General features: G+C 34.9%; 1 protein-coding gene across 4 annotated transcripts in view; it reads right to left on the bottom strand.

Annotated features, from left to right (window-relative positions):
• Nucleotides 1-9,220: 9,220 nt before the first annotated feature.
• The window catches only part of LOC112750589 (LEAF RUST 10 DISEASE-RESISTANCE LOCUS RECEPTOR-LIKE PROTEIN KINASE-like 1.2), a 30,939-nt gene continuing 20,880 nt past the window's right edge, over nucleotides 9,221-19,279 (bottom strand). For 2 of the 4 annotated variants that reach the window (XM_072216730.1, XM_072216731.1), the window contains exons 2-5: nucleotides 11,941-12,743; nucleotides 11,707-11,745; nucleotides 10,747-10,998; nucleotides 9,221-10,486 (exon numbers count right to left, since the gene is read on the bottom strand). In XM_072216730.1, the coding sequence (XP_072072831.1) occupies nucleotides 9,504-10,486; nucleotides 10,747-10,998; nucleotides 11,707-11,745; nucleotides 11,941-12,646 (1,980 nt within the window). In that variant the 5' untranslated portion in view covers nucleotides 12,647-12,743 and the 3' untranslated portion in view covers nucleotides 9,221-9,503. The remainder of the gene's footprint in view (nucleotides 10,487-10,746; nucleotides 10,999-11,706; nucleotides 11,746-11,940; nucleotides 12,744-19,279) is intronic. The other 2 variants (XM_025799384.3, XM_025799382.3) reach the window with 1 other exon arrangement.

The following is a 19,279-nucleotide window of genomic DNA, read 5'->3' on the forward strand; positions in this document are numbered from 1 at the left end:
AGCTGTTCATTGAGGGCCAAAATGTCCTCCACTCTCAGATGAGTGACAAGCCTCTAAAATGGACTGGAATTCTGATTGAGGCACACAACGTCTAATTATCTGGTCAGCGCCACATCTCCATAAATATGGGTCATCCCATATATAATATTTAGACTCACTTTTCAGCTTGTCTCTTTGATGTTTAGAAAAATGTGGAGGAAATGTGCGGCTAACTAAATAATTAGCAACAGGTGCATACCAAGGGACTACCTCAGATACTGCTTGTAGGTTATCAAAAGGAAAATTATCATCTATAGGAGTAGAATCATCCTTAATATGTTCAAGGCGACTCAAGTGGTCTGCTACTAAATTCTGATTGCCACTCCTATCCTTTATTTCTAAATTAAATTCTTATAGCAGCAGTATCCAACGTATAAGTCTTGGTTTGGACTCCTTTTTAGCTAATAGATACTTTAGAGCTGCGTGGTTCGAATATACTACTACTTTGGTACCAAGTAAATAGGCCCGGAATTTATCCAGAGCAAAAACAATAGCAAGAAATTCTTTCTCAGTAGTAGTATAATTGGACTGGGCAGTGTCTAAAGTCTTAGATGCATAGGCAATAACAAAAGGATCCTTACCTTCACGCTGAGCCAGCGCTGCTCCTACTGCATGGTTGGAAACATCGCACATGATTTCAAACGGCTGGCTCCAGTCGGGTCCTCTCACAATTGGGGCTTGAGTTAGAGCAGTCTTCAGCTTATCAAATGCTTGTTTGCAATCCTCACTGAACTCGAACTCAATGTCCTTCTGCAGTAATCTGGATAAGGGAAGTGCCACCTTACTAAAGTCCTTAATAAATCTCCTGTAGAAACCTGCATGGCCAAGGAACGAACGGACTTCTCTCACAGACGAGGGGTAAGGTAAACTAGAAATAACATTCACTTTTGCTGGGTCCACAGAAATACCATTATTAGATACCACATGTCCCAATACAATCCCTTGTTTTTACCATAAAGTGGCATTTTTTTAAATTCAGTACAAGGTTTGTATTAATACATCTATCTAATACTCTAGATAATCCATCTAAGCAAAGGGTAAAAGAATCACCATAAACACTGAAATCGTCCATAAAAACTTCCATACAGTCCTCAGTAAGATCAGAGAAAAGACTCATCATGCACCTTTGGAAAGTAGCTGGTGCATTGCACAAGCCAAAGGGCATTCTCTTATAAGCGTAAGTCCCAAAAGGACATGTAAAAGTAGTCTTTTCCTGATCCTCAGGAGCTATATGAATCTGGAAATAACCTGTGTAACCATCTAGAAAGCAATAATGTGATTTACCTGACAGGCGATCCAGCATTTGATCAATGAATGGAAGTGGGTAGTGATCCTTACGGGTAGCTTGGTTGAGACGCCTGTAATCAATGCAGACTCTCCAAGCATTCTGAACTCTAGTTGCTATGAGCTCTCCATGCTCATTCTTCACGGTAGTGACTCCGGACTTCTTGGGCACCACTTGTACTGGGCTTACCCATTCACTGTCTGAAATGGGATATATGATACCGGCCTCCAATAGTCTGGTCACCTCCTTTTTGACAACTTCCAAGATGGTGGGATTCAATCTCCTTTGGGGTTGACGGACAGGTCTTGCTCCCTCTTCCAAAAATAAATTTAAAAAATTAAATAAATTTTTTTTAAAAAAATTTTATTAAAATTTCAGTTTTCATCACAAAAATTTTAATTTTCTGTGTTATTATTTTTTAAAAGTACTAAAAAAATTAAAATTTTGTGTTTAGCAATTGAAATTTTAGTTATAATTTTTTGCCATTAAATACAACACTAAATTCCAAAATCTTAATCCCTATAAACAAAAGCTACCTAAAAATTCTAATGTTAGACGTTATTCATACATAATTTTATCTGAAGTTCTAGCGTTTTTCAATCTATTGGGACTCCTCAGATTGCTATACATTTTTACATCCTCCTACTCTACCTAGGTAGTACCAGGTTTAACGTACGTATTTGAACTATGATTCATACATGGTAATGGTGATTAGTTTGTCAATACGGTGACTTTCTGATACAGAATAAAAAAAAGCACAAAGATACATACAGAAAGAAAGAAAATAAGAATAACATGTTTAATGAAAATTTTTTAATGGTTGTTACGATAGAATTACTGTATCCTATGTATGGTATGAATATTATGGGAGTAGTCTCTTGGCACCTTTTCAGGACAAGTGCTAGATGATCAAGACAGGAGTTGAATGAGTCTCTAAATACTGAAAAGTCATCCATGAAGACTTCCAGGAACTTCTCTACCATATCAGAGAAGATGGAGAGCATGCACCTCTGAAAAGTTGCAGGTGCATTGCATAAACCAAAAGGCATTCTTCTGTAGGCAAATACGCCAGAAGGACAGGTGAATGCTGTTTTCTCTTGATCTTTAGGGTCCACTGCAATTTGATTATAGCCTGAATAGCCATCTAAAAAGCAGTAATAATCATGACCCGCCAGTCTTTCTAGCATTTGGTCTATGAATGGTAGAGGAAAATGATCCTTCCTGGTGGCTGTATTGAGCCTTCTGTAGTCAATACACATACACCACCCTGTAACTGTTCTTGTAGGAACCAGTTCATTCTTTTCATTATGAACCACTGTCATGCCTCCCGTCTTGGGGACAACTTGGACAGGGCTCACCCAGGGGCTATCAGAAATGGGATAAATAATCCCAGCCTCTAGTAACTTAGTGACCTCTTTCTGCACCACCTCCTTCATGGCTGGATTTAGCCGCCTCTGTGGTTGAACCACTGGCTTGGCATTATCTTCCAATAGGATTTTGTGCATGCATCTTGCTGGGTTAATGCCCTTAAGATCACTTATGGACCACCCAAGAGCTGTTTTGTGTGTCCTCAGCACTTGAATCAGTGCTTCCTCTTCCTGTGAATTTAAAGCAGAGCTTATGATCACTGGAAAAGTGTCACCTTCTCCCAGAAATGCATACTTCAGGGATGGTGGTAGTGGCTTGAGCTCGGGTTTAGGAGGCTTATCCTCTTTCTGAGGAATTTTCAGAGGTTCTTTTATTTCCTCTGGTCCCTCCAGGTCAGGCTGAACATCTTTAAAGATATCGTCTAACTCTGATTCGAGACTCTCAGTCATATTGATCTCTTCCACCAAAGAGTCAATAATATCAGTGCTCATGCAGTCATTTGATGTGTCTAGATGCTGCATAGCTTTGACAGCATTCAACTTGAACTCATCCTCATTGGCTCTCAAGGTTACTTCTCCTTTTTGTACATCAATAAGAGTTCGTCCAGTTGCTAGGAAAGGTCTTCCTAGGATGAGGGTTGCACTCTTGTGCTCCTCCATCTCCAGCACTACAAAGTTAGTGGGAAAGGCAAATAGCCCAACCTTGACAATTATGTCCTCAATCATGCCTGATGGATATTTAATGGAGCCATCAGCAAGTTGGAGACATATCCGGGTTGGTTTGACTTCTTCAGTCAACCCAAGCTTTCTGATAGTGGATGCAGGTATTAGGTTGATACTTGCTCCAAGGTCACATAGGGCTGTCTTGGTACCAGCGCCCTCTAATGTGCATGGTATCATAAAGCTTCCTGGATCTTGAAGCTTCTCTGGTAAGCTTTTCAGAATGACTGCACTGCATTCTTCAGTGAGAAATACCTTTTCAGTTTCTCTCCAATCCTTCTTATGACTTAAGATCTCTTTCATGAACTTAGCATAAGAAGGTATTTGCTCAAGTGCCTCTGCAAACGGAATCTTTATTTCAAGAGTTCTGAGATAGTCTGCAAAGCGAGCAAATTGTTTATCCTGTTCCGCTTGGCGGAGTTTCTGAGGATAAGGCATCTTGGCTTTATATTCTTCAACCTTAGTTGCTGCAGGTTTATTCCCTACAGAGGTGGTTGGAGAAGCCTTCTTAGAGGGGTTACTATCAGCACTCTCAGGTGTCTGATTCCTCATTGGCGTTTGAACGCCAGGATTGGGTACAGAATGGGCGTTTAACGCCAGCTTTTCCCCCTTTTCTGGCGTTTGAATGCCAGAAGTATTCCTCTCTGGGCTCTTACTATCCTCAAAGGGATTTTGGACAGTGGTTTGGTCATCCTCTGTCAGTTGTTCCTTTCTTGGCTTTTTGCCATTTTGAGCTAAATTGTTCAATTTCTTCCCATTCCTTAGTTGAACTGCTTGGCACTCTTCTGTTATCTGTTTAGATAGCTACAGTTTTGTCTGATTCAACTGTGATTCTATATTTTTGTTAGCAATTTTAGTTTCTTGGAGCATCTCTTTGAATTCGGTTAACTGTTTTGTCATCAGGAGTAATTGTTGATTAAGTTCAACAATCTGTTCTTGAGGATTAGGATCAGTAGTTACTGCCATGGCTTCTTCTTTTATAGAAGACTCACTGCTTGAGTATAGATGTTGATTTCTAGCAACCGTATCTATGAGCTCTTGAGCCTCTTCAATCGTTTTCCTCATGTGTATAGATCCACCTGCTGAGTGGTCTAGAGACATCTGAGCTTTTTCTGTAAGCCCATAGTAGAAAATGTCTAACTGTACCCACTCTGAAAATATTTCAGAGGGGCATTTCCTTAGCATACCTCTGTACCTCTCCCAGGCATTATAAAGGGATTCATGATCCTCTTGTTTAAAGCCTTGGATGTCCAGCCTTAGCTGTGTCATCCTTTTTGGAGGGTAAAATTGATTCAGGAATTTGTCTGATAACTGTCTCCATGTTTTTATGCTTGCTGTGGGTTGGTATTCAACCACCTCTTAGCTTGATCTTTTACAGCAAATGGAAACAGTAATAATCTGTAGACATCCTGATCTACCTCTTTATCACGTACTGTGTCAGCAATTTGTAAGAACTGTGCCAAAAACTCAGTGGATTCTTCCTATGGAAGACCGGAATACTGGCAATTTTGCTGCACCATGATAATGAGTTGAGGATTTAGCTCAAAGCTGCTTGCTTTAATGGGGGGTATACAGATGCTACTCCCATATGCAGCTGTAATGGGGTTGGCATATGACCCCAGAGTCCTTCTGGACTGCTCATTCCCACTTAGGTCCATGATGGAGAAAGGGAGATGATGTTGTTATTATTTTATTTTTTTATTTTAATTAAAAGTAACCGAAATTAATAAAATAAAATAAATGGAAAATAAAATAAATTTTTGAAAACTAAAAGAAAATAAAATCAAAGCAAATTGAAAACTAAATTAATTAATTGATTAAAAAGATTTTGAAAAGAGCAATCAAAAAGATATGATTGAAAATTATTTTGAAAAAAATTTGAAAAAAAATCAATTTTTTTGAAATTAGAATTTTGACTTGACTAAAAAAATATGATTTTGAAAATCTTTGATTAAATTAATGCAAAATTTTGAAAATTATGAGTAAAAAAGGAAAGGATATTTTTTTGATTTTTGAATTTTAATGAGGAAAGAGAAAAACAACAAAATGACACCAAACTTAGAAATTTTGAATCAATATAGAGAAAACAAACAAGAAAACTTTGAATGTCAAGATGAACACCAAGAACAAATTTTCAAAAAAATTTTAAGTAAATAAAAGCACAAAAGACACCAAACTTAAAATATGAAACTAGACTCAAATAAAAGACTCTAAACCAACAAAAATAAAATATTCCTAATCTAAGCAACAAGATAAGCCGTCAGTTGTCCAAACTCGAACAATCCCCGGCAACGGCGCCAAAAACTTGGTGCACGAAATCACAATCACACTTTTGTAATTCCGCACAACTAACCAGCAAGTGCACTGGGTCGTCCAAGTAATACCTTACGTGAGTAAGGGTCGATCCCACAGAGATTGTCAGCTTGAAGCAAACTATGGTTATCTCGTAACTCTTAGTCAGGATATCAATAACTCTGAGATTTAATTGTAAAAAGTATAAGAACATGAAATAAATACTTGTTTTGCAGTAATGGAGAACAGGTTGAGGTTTTGGAGATGCTCCATCTTCTGAATCTCTGGTTTCCTACTGTCTTCTTCTTCAAGCACGCAAGGCTCCTTCCATGGCAAGCTGTATGTTGGGTTTCATCGTTGTCAATGGCTACCTCCCGTCCTCTCAGTAAAAATGTTCAACGCGCTCTGTCACAGCACGGCTAATCATCTGTCGGTTCTCGATCATGTCGGAATAGAATCCAGTGATTCTTTTGCGTCTGTCACTAACGCCCAACACTCGTGAGTTTGAAGCTCATCACAGTCATTCAATCCTTGAATCCTACTCAGAATACCACAGACAAGGTTTAGACCTTCCGGATTCTCAAGAATGGCCGCCAATGGATTCTAGCTTATACCACGAGGATTCTGATTAAGGAATCCAAGAGATACACACTCAATCGAAGGTAGAACGGAGGTGGTTGTCAGGCACACGTTCATAGGTAAGAATGGTGATGAGTGTCACGGATCATCACATTCATCAAGTTGAAGAACAAGTGGTATCTTGGAATAGAACAAGCATGATTGAATGGGAAAAACAGTAGTAATTGCATTAACCCATCAAGACACAGCAGAGCTCCTCACCCCCAACCATGGGGTTTAGAGACTCATGCCGTAGAAGATACAAAATGAAACATGTAATGTGTCATGAGGTAAAGATACAATAGCAAAAAGGTCTTATTTATAGAGAACTAGTAGCCTAGGGTTTACAGAAATGAGTAAATGACGTAAATATCCACTTCTGGGCCCACTTGATGTGTGCTTGGGCTGAGCATTGAAGCATTTTCGTGTAGAGACTTCTCTTGGAGTTAAACGCCAGCTTTTGTGCCAGTTTGGGCGTTTAACTCCCACTTTTGTGCCAGTTCTGGCGTTTAACGCTGGGAATTCTGATGCTGACTTTGAACACCGGTTTGGGCCATCAAATCTTGGGAAAAGTATGGACTATTATATATTGCTAGAAAGCCCTGGATGTCTACTTTCCAACACAATTGAGAGCGCGCCAATTGGGCTTCTGTAGCTTCATAAAATCCACTTCGAGTGCAGGGAGGTCAGAATCCAACAGCATCTGCAGTCCTTTTTCAGCCTCTGAATCAGATTTTTGCTCAGGTCCCTCAATTTCAGCCAGAAGTTACCTGAAATCATAGAAAAACACACAAACTCATAGTGAAGTCCAGAAAAGTGAATTTTAAATAAAAACTACTAAAAATATAACAAAAACTAATTAAAACATACTAAAAACATACTAAAAACAATGCCAAAAACCGTATAAATTATCCGCTCATCACCTGCCTTCCTCCTTACTCCATAGAAATTCTCTTTGTAACGAAATCAACTTTTCTGCCACTGCCTTCAGCATCTTATACAAGCTCAAGTAGTACACCGGCAAGCTATTCAACATGAATTTAATAAGGATTAACTTACCCGCTTTATTGAGCACTTTTGCCTTCCACAAGCTAAGCTTCTCCTCGACTTTATCAATAATCGGCTTCCAAGTGTTGACCCGCCTTGGATTCGCTCCTAAAGAAATGCCAAGATATCTGACTAGAAGGTTGGCCTCGTTACATCCCAATAAGTTTCACATATTGTAAGTCCACGACTGTTCACAATTGATTGGGATCAAACTAGACTTATTAAAGTTGATACTTAACCACGACATCAACTCAAAGCATCTTAGCAATCTGGCATAGTTTCTGATGGTCTCCTCCTTTGGTGGACAGAACAAAATAGTGCCATCAGCAAACTGGAGATGTGACAATTCTATATTATTCTTGCCAACCAGCAAAGGCGAAATACGTCTGTTTCTAACTGTCTCCCCTACCATCCTATGCAAAACATCAACAACAAGAACAAACAAAAATGGGGACAGTGGATCACCTTGTCTCAAACCCCTCTCCATCTTAAATGGTTTAGTTGGCGAACCATTTATCAAAATCGACATATAGGATGTACCAACACACTCCTTCACCCATCGTCTCCACCTCCAACTAAATCCCATCTTTTGTAACACAATATCCACGAAAACTCTATTTTACCCAATCATACGCCTTCTGGAAGTCTAATTTAATGATCGCCACTTTTTTCTTCCTCATCTTCAACCATTGCACTATTTCGCATGCAATAAGTGCCCCATCATGTATTTTCCGATCATTCACAAATGCACTCTAAGTCTTCCCTACTAGACCTGGTATCACTGATCTCATCCTTCGGACCATCACTTTAGAGATTACTTTATATACGCAACCTACCATGCGAATCGGACGGAGGTCTTTAATCTCCTTGGCCACAACGAACTTAGGTGCTAGGGCCACCCACGTAATGTTCGAATCAGAAGGCAACCTTGATGACCGAAAAAATTCCAGCACAGTTGACGTAAACTCTGCACCAATATCATCCCAGCATTTTTTAATGAAATTTATGTTATACCTATCACTTCCTGACACTTTAGATGATTCACAATCCCAAGCTGCCTCTCTAACCTCTTCCATTGTCAGCATTCTCTCCAATGCTACAGGCTCTTCTTCATCAATTCGATTTACCAATCCATCCCTAAACCCCACAATCGGCGATCTCTCCTGATGATACAAATCCTTATAAAACACTCTGATTTCAATCTTGATCCGAACTTGATTTCTTATCAACCTTCCATTAATTATCAATGCATCAATTCTGTTATTCCTCTGTCTTGCCGACGCCAAGTTATGAAAATACCTAGTGTTTTTATCCATATCCTTTGTATGCCTGGATCAAGACATTTGCTTCTAGTGTACTTCTTTTCTCACATACCACCGCTTGCAACAACTTACCAGAGCCTTCCTTCTAGCCTCTACTGTACCATCATAAATGCCATTGCCAGCCATATCATCTATCTTCTAGCGAGCGTTTATATCACTAAGGTTTTTCCTTTTTGTTTTTTGAAGGAATGAATGAAAGCAATGAAAGGAACGAAAGAGAGGACAGAGACTAGTAACGCGTTCTTCTTTTGGACCAGTAATGCATTAGGCAAACCAATCGATTACCGGTCCGGTCCAACCGACCGATTTCTGGCCAGTTCAATGATTTCTCTTTGATTCTGTCATGAGCAGTTTTTAGTGATGGATTGAACTGCTTACCGTGCCAATTTTTGGTTGGACCGATTCAACTGACAGATCCGATTTGATTTTTAGAACTATAGTTAATATTTTATTTTTATACTATTAAAATTTATAATTTAAGATTTAAAATTTAAAATTTAGTATAAAAAAATATTTTTATTGGCTAAATATTAATAAAAAATAATAAATTTTATTGATTTTCAAACTCAAATATCATTAATTCCTTAATTCATTGTAGAATAACTTTGATTTCTACATAGACGGACAGATTTATGTTCTCTATACTCTTTGTATGACATTGATAGTGGTATGCCGCATAATACAATCATCTATCCTATACAAGTGGATGAGAATATATATTCATTCATGCTCGGGTTAGGATACAGTCACTTCCAACGAAAAAAGTGCTGAAAGCAAGAATGGATTACCAACAATTGCTAATAGCTTAATGTATTAAGCACTAACATTAGGCGTAGTTGATTCACTTTCCCAGCTATCAGTAACAGTTATTGGCGAAGAAGGTGGCTTCACATTCTTCAACAACACAATTTGGTCCCATTCTGGTGAAATTGAAGGTTGTGGTTGTTGAGAATTTACATTACTGACACCATGACCAGCATCTACTACTTCTAAATGCTCTGGTTCATGCTTCCCACTCTCAATTCTCTCCAGCATTTCCAACACTTTCTCCATTGAAGGTCTCAAGTCCTTGTCCTGTTGCAAACACTGAAAAGCTAATTCCGCAACCGAAACAACCATCCTCTTAACCTCATTGTCCGAATCAAAACCCAGACAAGGGTCAACAAGCTCAACAAGTGAACCTTCTTGAATCTTCTTTATGGCGAGATTAGACAAATTAATCTCATCCTTGTCTCTGTTCATATCAACAGCCGGCTGAGACGATATTAACTCGATCAGCACGACTCCAAAACTATACACATCACTCTTGCTCGTAAGCTGATAACATTGGTAATACTCCGGATCAACATATCCCGGAGTTCCTTGTGGCGCCGTAGAGACATGTGTAACATCATTGGGGAATAGTCTTGAAAGGCCAAAGTCTGCAACTTTAACGCAATAACTGTAATCAAGAAGAATGTTGTTGGTTTTTACGTCGCGGTGAATGATGTCAGTAGCATGGAGATAAGCTAAAGCACTAGCAGTTTCTACAGCAATTTTCATTCTTGTGGACCAAGGTAGTAAGCCAGGCTTTGCTGATTCACCATGAAGATGAGAAGCAACAGTTCCGTTGGGAATATATTCATATACAAGCAGTAGTTCGCGGCTCGTGCGTGAAGTGCAGCCATAGAGGGACACAAGATTCTTGTGGCGCAAACGTGTGAGGATCTGCACTTCGTTCATGAACTGCTCAACTCGTCTGTAGTTGTGCTCGTATAAGCGTTTCACGGCAACTTCTCGTCCGTCATGGAGTTTCCCTGAATGTTATGAGCTAAGCATAAACTAGACAAGGGAAGACCAATTGAATTGAATATTCAACCATGCTATGTGTATATTAAAAATCAGCAGCCAAATCAGTTATCTGTTGAAGTACAAAATATATATTAAAGATAAATAAAACAATATATGTATTTATATACAAATACATGATGGTTGATTTGGTTGCTGATTTTTGAGGTGCACATAACATTTTTGTTGAACATTTTTCAACTAATAAGTTCAGGTTCGAGTTGCCTACCATAGTAGACGGTCCCGAATCCTCCATCTCCAACTTGTTTATTAAGGTCGAAGCGGCTTGTTGCTTCTTCAAGCTCCTTGTAGGAGAAAAGGGGAATTCCAAAGTACACGCTTCCGCCTTCTACGTCTGGATTTGAGGAGTGATCAGCATAAGTGTTTCTTGTCTGGAATTCACGTGAGAAACTACGTCTTCGTTTGAAGAACAGAAGGAGCAATCCAATGATTAAGATGCTTGGGAGTATGATACCTAATGCTGTGGAAGGGAATCAAAAGAAACTATCAATAGAGGTTATAAGATTCTATTGAAATTTATTTGGTCTGAGATATATTTGGTCTGAGATATTTGCAGATGTTATATTAACGAATAGTTTAGTTAAATACAGAAATATCATATCACTCAAAGAAGCTATGATAAAGGATATAATTAGAGTAAACATAGTACTCTCTGGACACTCTCTTATACGTCTTTTATTAGAATTGTAAATTAGACCTTCTAATTTAGAAAAGATATTTGTTTTTAATTAGGATCGTAAATTACCCATAGAATGGGTATATCTCACGCTAATATGTTATAATTTTTAAAAATGTTATTTGTACATTAAAATCAGCCACTATTTATTTTTGTATAAATATATATGTAATTTAATTTATTTTTAAGGTGTATTTTATATCAGTCACTGATTTTTGTAGTTGATTTTGATATACACCTAATATAGTTATATAATTTTATAGTACTTTCCTATGAAGTGCAATAGTGCATGATTGCATGACATTGACAAAAAGTAAATACATATTTATAGATCTTTCAAGCTTTTTCATATTTTTGGAAGAGGGATTGAGAATACGCGTGAGAGGAGAAGGGTTCTTCCATTTTTTACATGCTTAAGGAATATGAAATCAGAATCAGATTTTGATGGCAGACAGTGAAAATAACAATTATTGTGCAGAAAGTACACATTACCTATGCCAACTTTCCGAGCCTTGCTCAATCTTTTTTTCTCTGCAGCACAAATTCAAAGACACAATTAATAAAGATTCATCAATATTCAAATGTATGAAGATAATAAAGTTCTATAAAACAAGAAAGAAAAAAACTCAAGTTGTAGAATTGTAGCACAAGTAAGATTCAGAAGGGAACAAAAAGAACTTGTGTTTAAAACAACGAAAGCAACTACAACTAGAACTCATGTAATACCATTGGCACAGTAAAATTTCCCTTCACTGTTAAATTGACACTGCCCTCTTCTAAGGTAGTGACAATTTACACATTCATCAGACAATTGTACCACAGTTAATAAATTAGCAGATAAAAACGTAAATGGATCTCGCGAATCCGGGAAGTCTTTGATTGGAAGGTTGATTGGTATGCATGCTGTCGAAGAACTCATAGGACTATGACCGATGGAAGGTCCATAATATAGATCATAATCATCGGCAGAGCACCCTGAGTAATTAGAAATTCCTTTCTGGAGTTCTACATGGACCATATGCTTGTTGCACTTCAGTAGAGTTGTGTTGTGTTTGATATGAAAATGAGCAAAATGAAAGCTGAAAGGAAGACTATAATTGTGGCTGAAGGCTTCAGAATTTTTGCTTTCCAGAAGATTGTAGAGATCGTTGTCTCTTATGTACATCGAGGTAGTCGTGCCATCCGGATCCTTATTTACATTCATAACTTCGAAGAATTTCCCATTGTTCTGTAGCTGGATCTGTTTAGGTTTGGAATTAGAATCACAATTGTGTATTGTCAATATGCCACATTGCTCATATCCTGTTTTGGTGAAAGGGAATCTGAGTTTGCCAAGATATCCACAATCAAATGAAGGTGAACAAGGTTCGGCTACTAAGCGAAGAGTGAGTTGAGAAAAGAATAGGAAGACAAATTCATGAACTAGAGCCATCTTGAATACCCAAATTTATGAGAAGCAGCAGCATATGGAATCAAGCAGCATGATTTGTCCTTTTCCTGTTACAGCTTCTCCTTCTGCATAAATATAACTAATAACAAACCAACTTAGATTGATCGAATAGTTAGCTCACTTAATCGCCTAAGTAAATATCAAGAGTTCGAATCCTATCTTGTGCATGGAGTAACTTATTGGCCAACAACAAACTCTTAAATAGAACTTAGATTCATGATCAATTCTTGGCCTGTCAGGCTGGAGGATTCTTGAGAAAACAAAAAAACTAACCCCCCCCCCCCCCCCATGCAAGGAAATATGAAATGAGCTCAATTTTGGAATCTTAATTTGAAAGAAAAAGAATTTGACATTTCTCTTAAGACTATAGTTCAAGGTCTCAATCAAGAGGCCTCGGTAAACTCTATAGAAAACAGAATAGACCTAATGAAATCTTGTGAGCATGTTCAGGAACATCACACTGACTGAAATGTCTATCACAAATACATTAAATAAGTAACAGGTAAGAGGTATAACTACAGGAATAATAGTGGCATGAAGAGCAAATGAAAACAGAGGAAAAGGGAAAAAGGCCAAAGGTCTTTATTTTAGGGTGTGAGGAGTTCACACTGACAAAAAGTGAAGCCGATTTTTATGTGGGACTACGTACAAACGCGTCTACAAGGGGATGCTGGCGTCGCATATTCACATCTACCGAATCATGCCGTCAAGAACATGAGTTTGATCAACGACTTCGAAGTTCAAAGTTTCTGGGCACCTTCTTGGTTCTCATTCTCATCCATCTGTTTTATCTCTAAATTGTAAATTTCAAGTACATAAAGTGTACTGTCCCCAATCAGGTGATTTCGTACGTAAGATGTCGTCAATTTCTTCTGATTTAGTGTTTTTTTTTTTTTTTTTTTTTTTTGACATGAAAGTTGCTTTGTATTAACTATTAGGACCTAGAATGTCCTTGTAAATCAAATTACAAACTTCAGCAGGCATCTCTTTCAGCCATATTAAGTTTAGTTGGGTAAAAGCTAAATTAGCTAATTTGTGGGCCACCAAGTTTTCATCTCTTTTAACATGTGTGATCTTAAAATATCTAAAACAGTTTAAAATGGTCTTACAATTAGAAATTGTTAGAAATAACAAGGCCAAAGCTATTCTCGTGCATGAGAAGCAAAAAAAGGCCCTGACTACTTCTATGTTGTTGCATTCCACTTATAAATAATAAAACACCCCTGACTACTTTTGATTTAGTTCTTATTGAAAGAGTGTTTATCATTATAACCAGAAGACTGATAAGTGCTACCATATTAATCTTGTGTTTATTACTCAATATGTTAAAAGTTGATAGTCATCATTTTAACTAAGCTTATATTTGTTTAGGAAAAAGTTGATGGGTTATCAGAATTTGTTATTTTTGACAAATATTTTTAATTATTAATCTAATTTTTTGTTTAATAATTTAATAATTATATATTTTTAATTTATACTTTAAATATTGTTAACTAACTAACTAAAAATAATAAATTATGTTGGCCATTTAACATTTATCTTTGTTTATAGAGGTTTGACTTCTTTTTTTTAGTGTCTAACTTTTTTTTCAAAAAATTTTTTATTATATTAAAGAAAATCTGAAAATATTTTTCTGTTCTTAATATTCTTCTATTAAAGAAAATACAATATTTTATCTATATTACACACATTAAATTGCTTATTACTCACGGGAACTTTATAACACTACACAAACGGTAACTTCTTGGATAGAGTAGTAATTAACCTTTTTCTATTATTATTATGATAGACAATGGAAATGGATATTTTCACCTTTCTTTTGATAGTACCACTCTTTTTATTCATGGATATATACAATGTGAAAAAATTATATATAAAATAACATTATAAAAAATAAAAGTGACATTATTATTTCTCATAGTATAAAAGTATGTATGATAGATATAGATTAATTATTATTTGAATGATGATATTTGAGTCTCAACTCAAACTTTCACCAAATCAAAAAACAACAACAACAATAATAATAATAATAATAATAATAATAATAATAATAATAATAATAATAATAATAATAATAATAAATGCAATAGTAAAAATAAAAAATAAAATAGAAAAAATAAACACAATAGTGAATAAGATACGACAAAGAATAACAATAGATATTTGTATTTTAGAGTAATAATTAAAAGTTTTAATTTATCCTTTTAATTATTTTTCTAATTTTTAAAAGAATAATAAATTTAAATATACATATATATATATATATATATATATATATATTATTTTTTAAAATGTACAAAAAAATATTTTAAATTAGAAGAATAATTAAAAGATTGAGTTAGAATTTTCAATTATTTTTGTTGTGAATTTTAGCTGAAACCTATTAAATATAGAGGAAGAAACGTGGGCTGCTAAATAATTTAATGAGCTAGTTGATAATGATTTATATATTTAAGTATTATTAGTTTAAAAACGATAATACTAAAGAGACAAAAATAATAGTCAGAATTTGTCTTATTTAATATTTATTAATTATTGCAACTATTAATAAATATTAAATAAGATAAATTATAATTATTTTTGACTAATTTTTTTTGTTATTATTAGGAGAGAAATTATAAGGTGATGTTCCTCACAACGTGTAAGTGTGAAACAGTATCTAAAGAGATATCCTCATCATTTCCCTTTTTTTTCCACCCACTGAATTAACGGCACTCCAAGGTCTAAGTCAATTGGCTGGGCTAATTAATTCAGGATATAAGTTTTTCATCTTGAATTTTCAACATCATTTGTTGGCTACTATTGGAGTGGAAAGTAATTACATTTGATCGAAAAGATTTATTTTACGATTTTTTTTCCTCATAAAGTCAAAGGAAAGCTAGCTAGAATACTTTTGTATATTTATGGCTTCAAAAGATATTTCAGATTTTAATCAATATAATAAAAAAAGAAATTGGTAAACCTCATATAGGAGGAGGATAAAGACTGTGTATTAATATATTTATGCTTCAACGAACTATATATATATATATATATAATTTAAGCTGCCTATAATATAAAATAATAAGGTTTAGTATGTTCTGATCAATTGTCTACTTGAGAATTTGCATTAAAGATCTTATTAAAGGTCTAAGAGTAGATATTATTTGCACACAAGACAATTACACATTATTATAGACATCTATCTTAACTCTTAAGAGAATATGAATATGTATAGAAAATTAAACTTATGGTGATTGTAAATGTAAATACTAAATCGTATTTAATTTATTTGAACTCTTAATATCTAAAAAAACTAAAAAAGTTGTACACACACACATTATATATAATTATATCTCTCCAACTACTATTTAAAGTTTAGTGATTGATTTTTTATATATCTTTATGTCTGACTTTCTTTTATTTAAATAAAAGTTTTTATTATTTACATAATTACATTAAGATATAAAAGTTTATCAATTTATATATTTAAATACATTTTTGCAATCATAAAAATAAAAAATAATTTGTTACATTTTCGAACATATAGCCTGGAAAAACAAATTAAAGAAAATTTTTGTACAATTTTTGGATCGTAAAACAGTAAAAATGAAGCACAAAACAATCATTCATTTTTAGTTTTGAGCCAGCGAAAACAAACTTAAAAATTCGATCTCATTTTGTCTCATTGTTGCTACGTATCAAAACAAAAACGATTTACTTTTTGTGATTCATTTTTTCTGTTTCTCCTTGTGAAAATAGAGAAGGAAAAATTTGTCTTATTTTTATTGATACAGTCACCAAAAATCTTATAAATCTTGTTTTCTCAATCTCTTATTATAAAACTGAAACTAAATGTACAAATTGATGAATTTTTGTACCTGATTTAAATTTATAAAAAATGAATTTTTTTTATTTAAATAAAAAAAAAGTTTACATGTCTTGTCTCGTTCTTTCAAATACTCTTTTAAGTGTAATCTTAAACTTTAGTATTCTTCGGATAAATAAAATAAAATCAAATAAAAATAAATTCTAATAAAGAATAAATTATTATTCAATAATTAAGTGTTACTGCAAAGTTACTTCCATATCTTAAAAAAATGTTCTATTACATGATTTTATTTATTAAAGTCAAAATGGTCGGCAATGATTTTTTGGTACAGAACTACAGATGACATATGCTATCGTCATAACTTGTCTAGGAACGAGAAGAAAACTGAGATGTGAAAGAGTCTAACAAATAGTTTAGACTTACGACTTACGAATACAATCATATGTGTATTTCAAGTTTGAGTGCTTTTGTCATCTTTAAAATTTTTTTTTTAAGATATTTCGTTGTTTTCATCTTTTGATAGTATTTCTATCTTCAATTAAGTTTTCGGGAGACATGGTGATCACAAAATCCTTAATAAAAAATAAATGACAAAGCGATCCCTTAACTATTCACATTTGAGACATTACAGTATTTTATCTAGAATTACATCATTTTTCTTTTAAAGTAGGGACTACCTAGTCTCTCAAACACCGTTTTAGGTGAAAAAGGAATGGTGGCTCAAACTAGTGATTAAAGGATTGCTTTGTCTCTTTTTTTTTTTTAATATTTATCTATTTTGATTCTAAAAAAATTTCAAATAAGACACTTTAGTTTTTAACTAAAATTAATTACTTGATTGATCCCTAAAAATTAACTTTGTCAGTTACTTAGATCTTTTATTCTGTCAACTCTAACGGAAGGTAAAATGGTCTCTGATAACTCTAACGGGAGACAAAATGGTCTTTGACTCCCTCTGTTCGGAAACGACACTATTCTCTCCCAATTTCCATAATATCTGGCATAACCCTAATAGTCTAACAGTACAACTTCAAGTTATACAATCCACACTCTACAACTTCAATATTCACAAGAAGAAAAATCCTCAACTTGTTCTCAACCAATTCATACTCAGGAAACTAATGACTATGTTTCTCAAGTACTTGTCGTCTTCGATAGATCCCATGAATCTAGGCAGGAAGTCCGATTTATTAAGACCCGTCATCGTCGTTGCCATCTCCATCTCCCTCCTCCTTTGCCCTATCATCTCTATGGCCACATTTTTCACCACTCTGATCGCATCCTTCAGCTTCTTCTCTGAACCAATATTCAATAATCGCTTCAGTTTTCATATGAGCGGCGACGGCGACATTACTCGTTGTACTAATGGCTTGGTTGCGAGATCAAAACTGTCTGCCAGCTTAGACTTCGGGAGAGAAGGAATTAAGCACTCGGGTCCATTTTAAATGAAAATTTGCATATGATGTCGTAGGAGAATCTTCTCATAATGTCCTAATGTCCAACAATCTACATTGTTCTCCCTTGGGGTAGTTGTGGAACTTGGTCTTGAGGATGTGGTGGACGTTGTCAGGATTGGAGGTGATGCTATTATTGAGAACGTGGAGGTGGATGCTTCTAATGGGTGAAGTATGGAGGAGGTGGGTGTACCAGTCACAAAGATTTAGAAAGTGTGTGGTCCATGACATGTTGAGGTATGTGCGACACGCGTGGCAGTTACACTATTACTTGATTTTGGAGTTGAAGAGGAGGAAGGAGAAGATGAAGAAGAAGACTGTCAAGGTGAAGAAGGAGAGTATAAATGTTAGGGTTATGCAAGATACGATGGAAATTGAGGGAGAACGGTGTCGTTTCCGAACAGAGGAAATAAGGACCATTTTGTCCCCCGTTAAAGTTGTCATAAGTCATTTTGTCTCCCGTTAGAGTTGATGGAACAAAAGACCCAAATGATTGACGAAATTAATTATTAGAAATCAATCGAATAATTAATTTTAATTAAAGACTAAAGTATCCAGTCCAAAATTCGTTAAGGACTAAAATAAATAAATACTCTTTTTTTTTCTTATTAACGACTGTGTTAGTCTTCATAAAATGGACAAGAGTAGCATTGAATATTACCCGTTTTTTTTCTACTGTTGTCATTGATTTTATATCCCTTTCTAATAATTATTTATTTATTCTATGTGAAGTATTTTTATAATTTTTTTATTTTCTTTGTGGCTAGTTTTGTGTTTATTATGGGTACTTTGAAACTTTATTTTTCTCTTCCTACTTAGAAAGCCTTTAATAAGGCAAAAGTAATAGATATGAACGACGGTGGAGCAGAAACAACATATATAAATGAGTGGTAAAGAGTAAGATATGGAGGATGAAGAGAAGAGAGCACGGCGACGGTGCTAGTGACAATGATGGAAGAAGCATGAGAGAATATCATTGGTAGAGGGATGAGGGAGGAAGAAAGGAAGGAGATGGAAAGAGGGAGAACAAAAAGTGATAAAAAAAATTGAAGATAAAATTGACAATTCTAAACAATAGGGATAAAAATGTTAAATTTTGTGTTTTATATATTGTGTGTCATTGTCTCAACCTTAAAGAGAGAGACTAAAAATATATATTTTGTAGGTATTTATATATTAACGTGTCTATAAAATATTTATATCTCAATAAACAAATATGGGATGTGTACCACCATATTTATGTCTTCGTTAAACATGGTGACTAATCAAACATTGCCATCTGTACTACTGTATTCATAAAAATAATTATCTTAACAAATAAACAGTAAACATATACCCTTACATCAT

This window comes from Arachis hypogaea, chromosome 15 (assembly GCF_003086295.3).
Source record: "Arachis hypogaea cultivar Tifrunner chromosome 15, arahy.Tifrunner.gnm2.J5K5, whole genome shotgun sequence".
In the NCBI taxonomy this organism is placed as follows: Eukaryota; Viridiplantae; Streptophyta; class Magnoliopsida; order Fabales; family Fabaceae; genus Arachis; species Arachis hypogaea.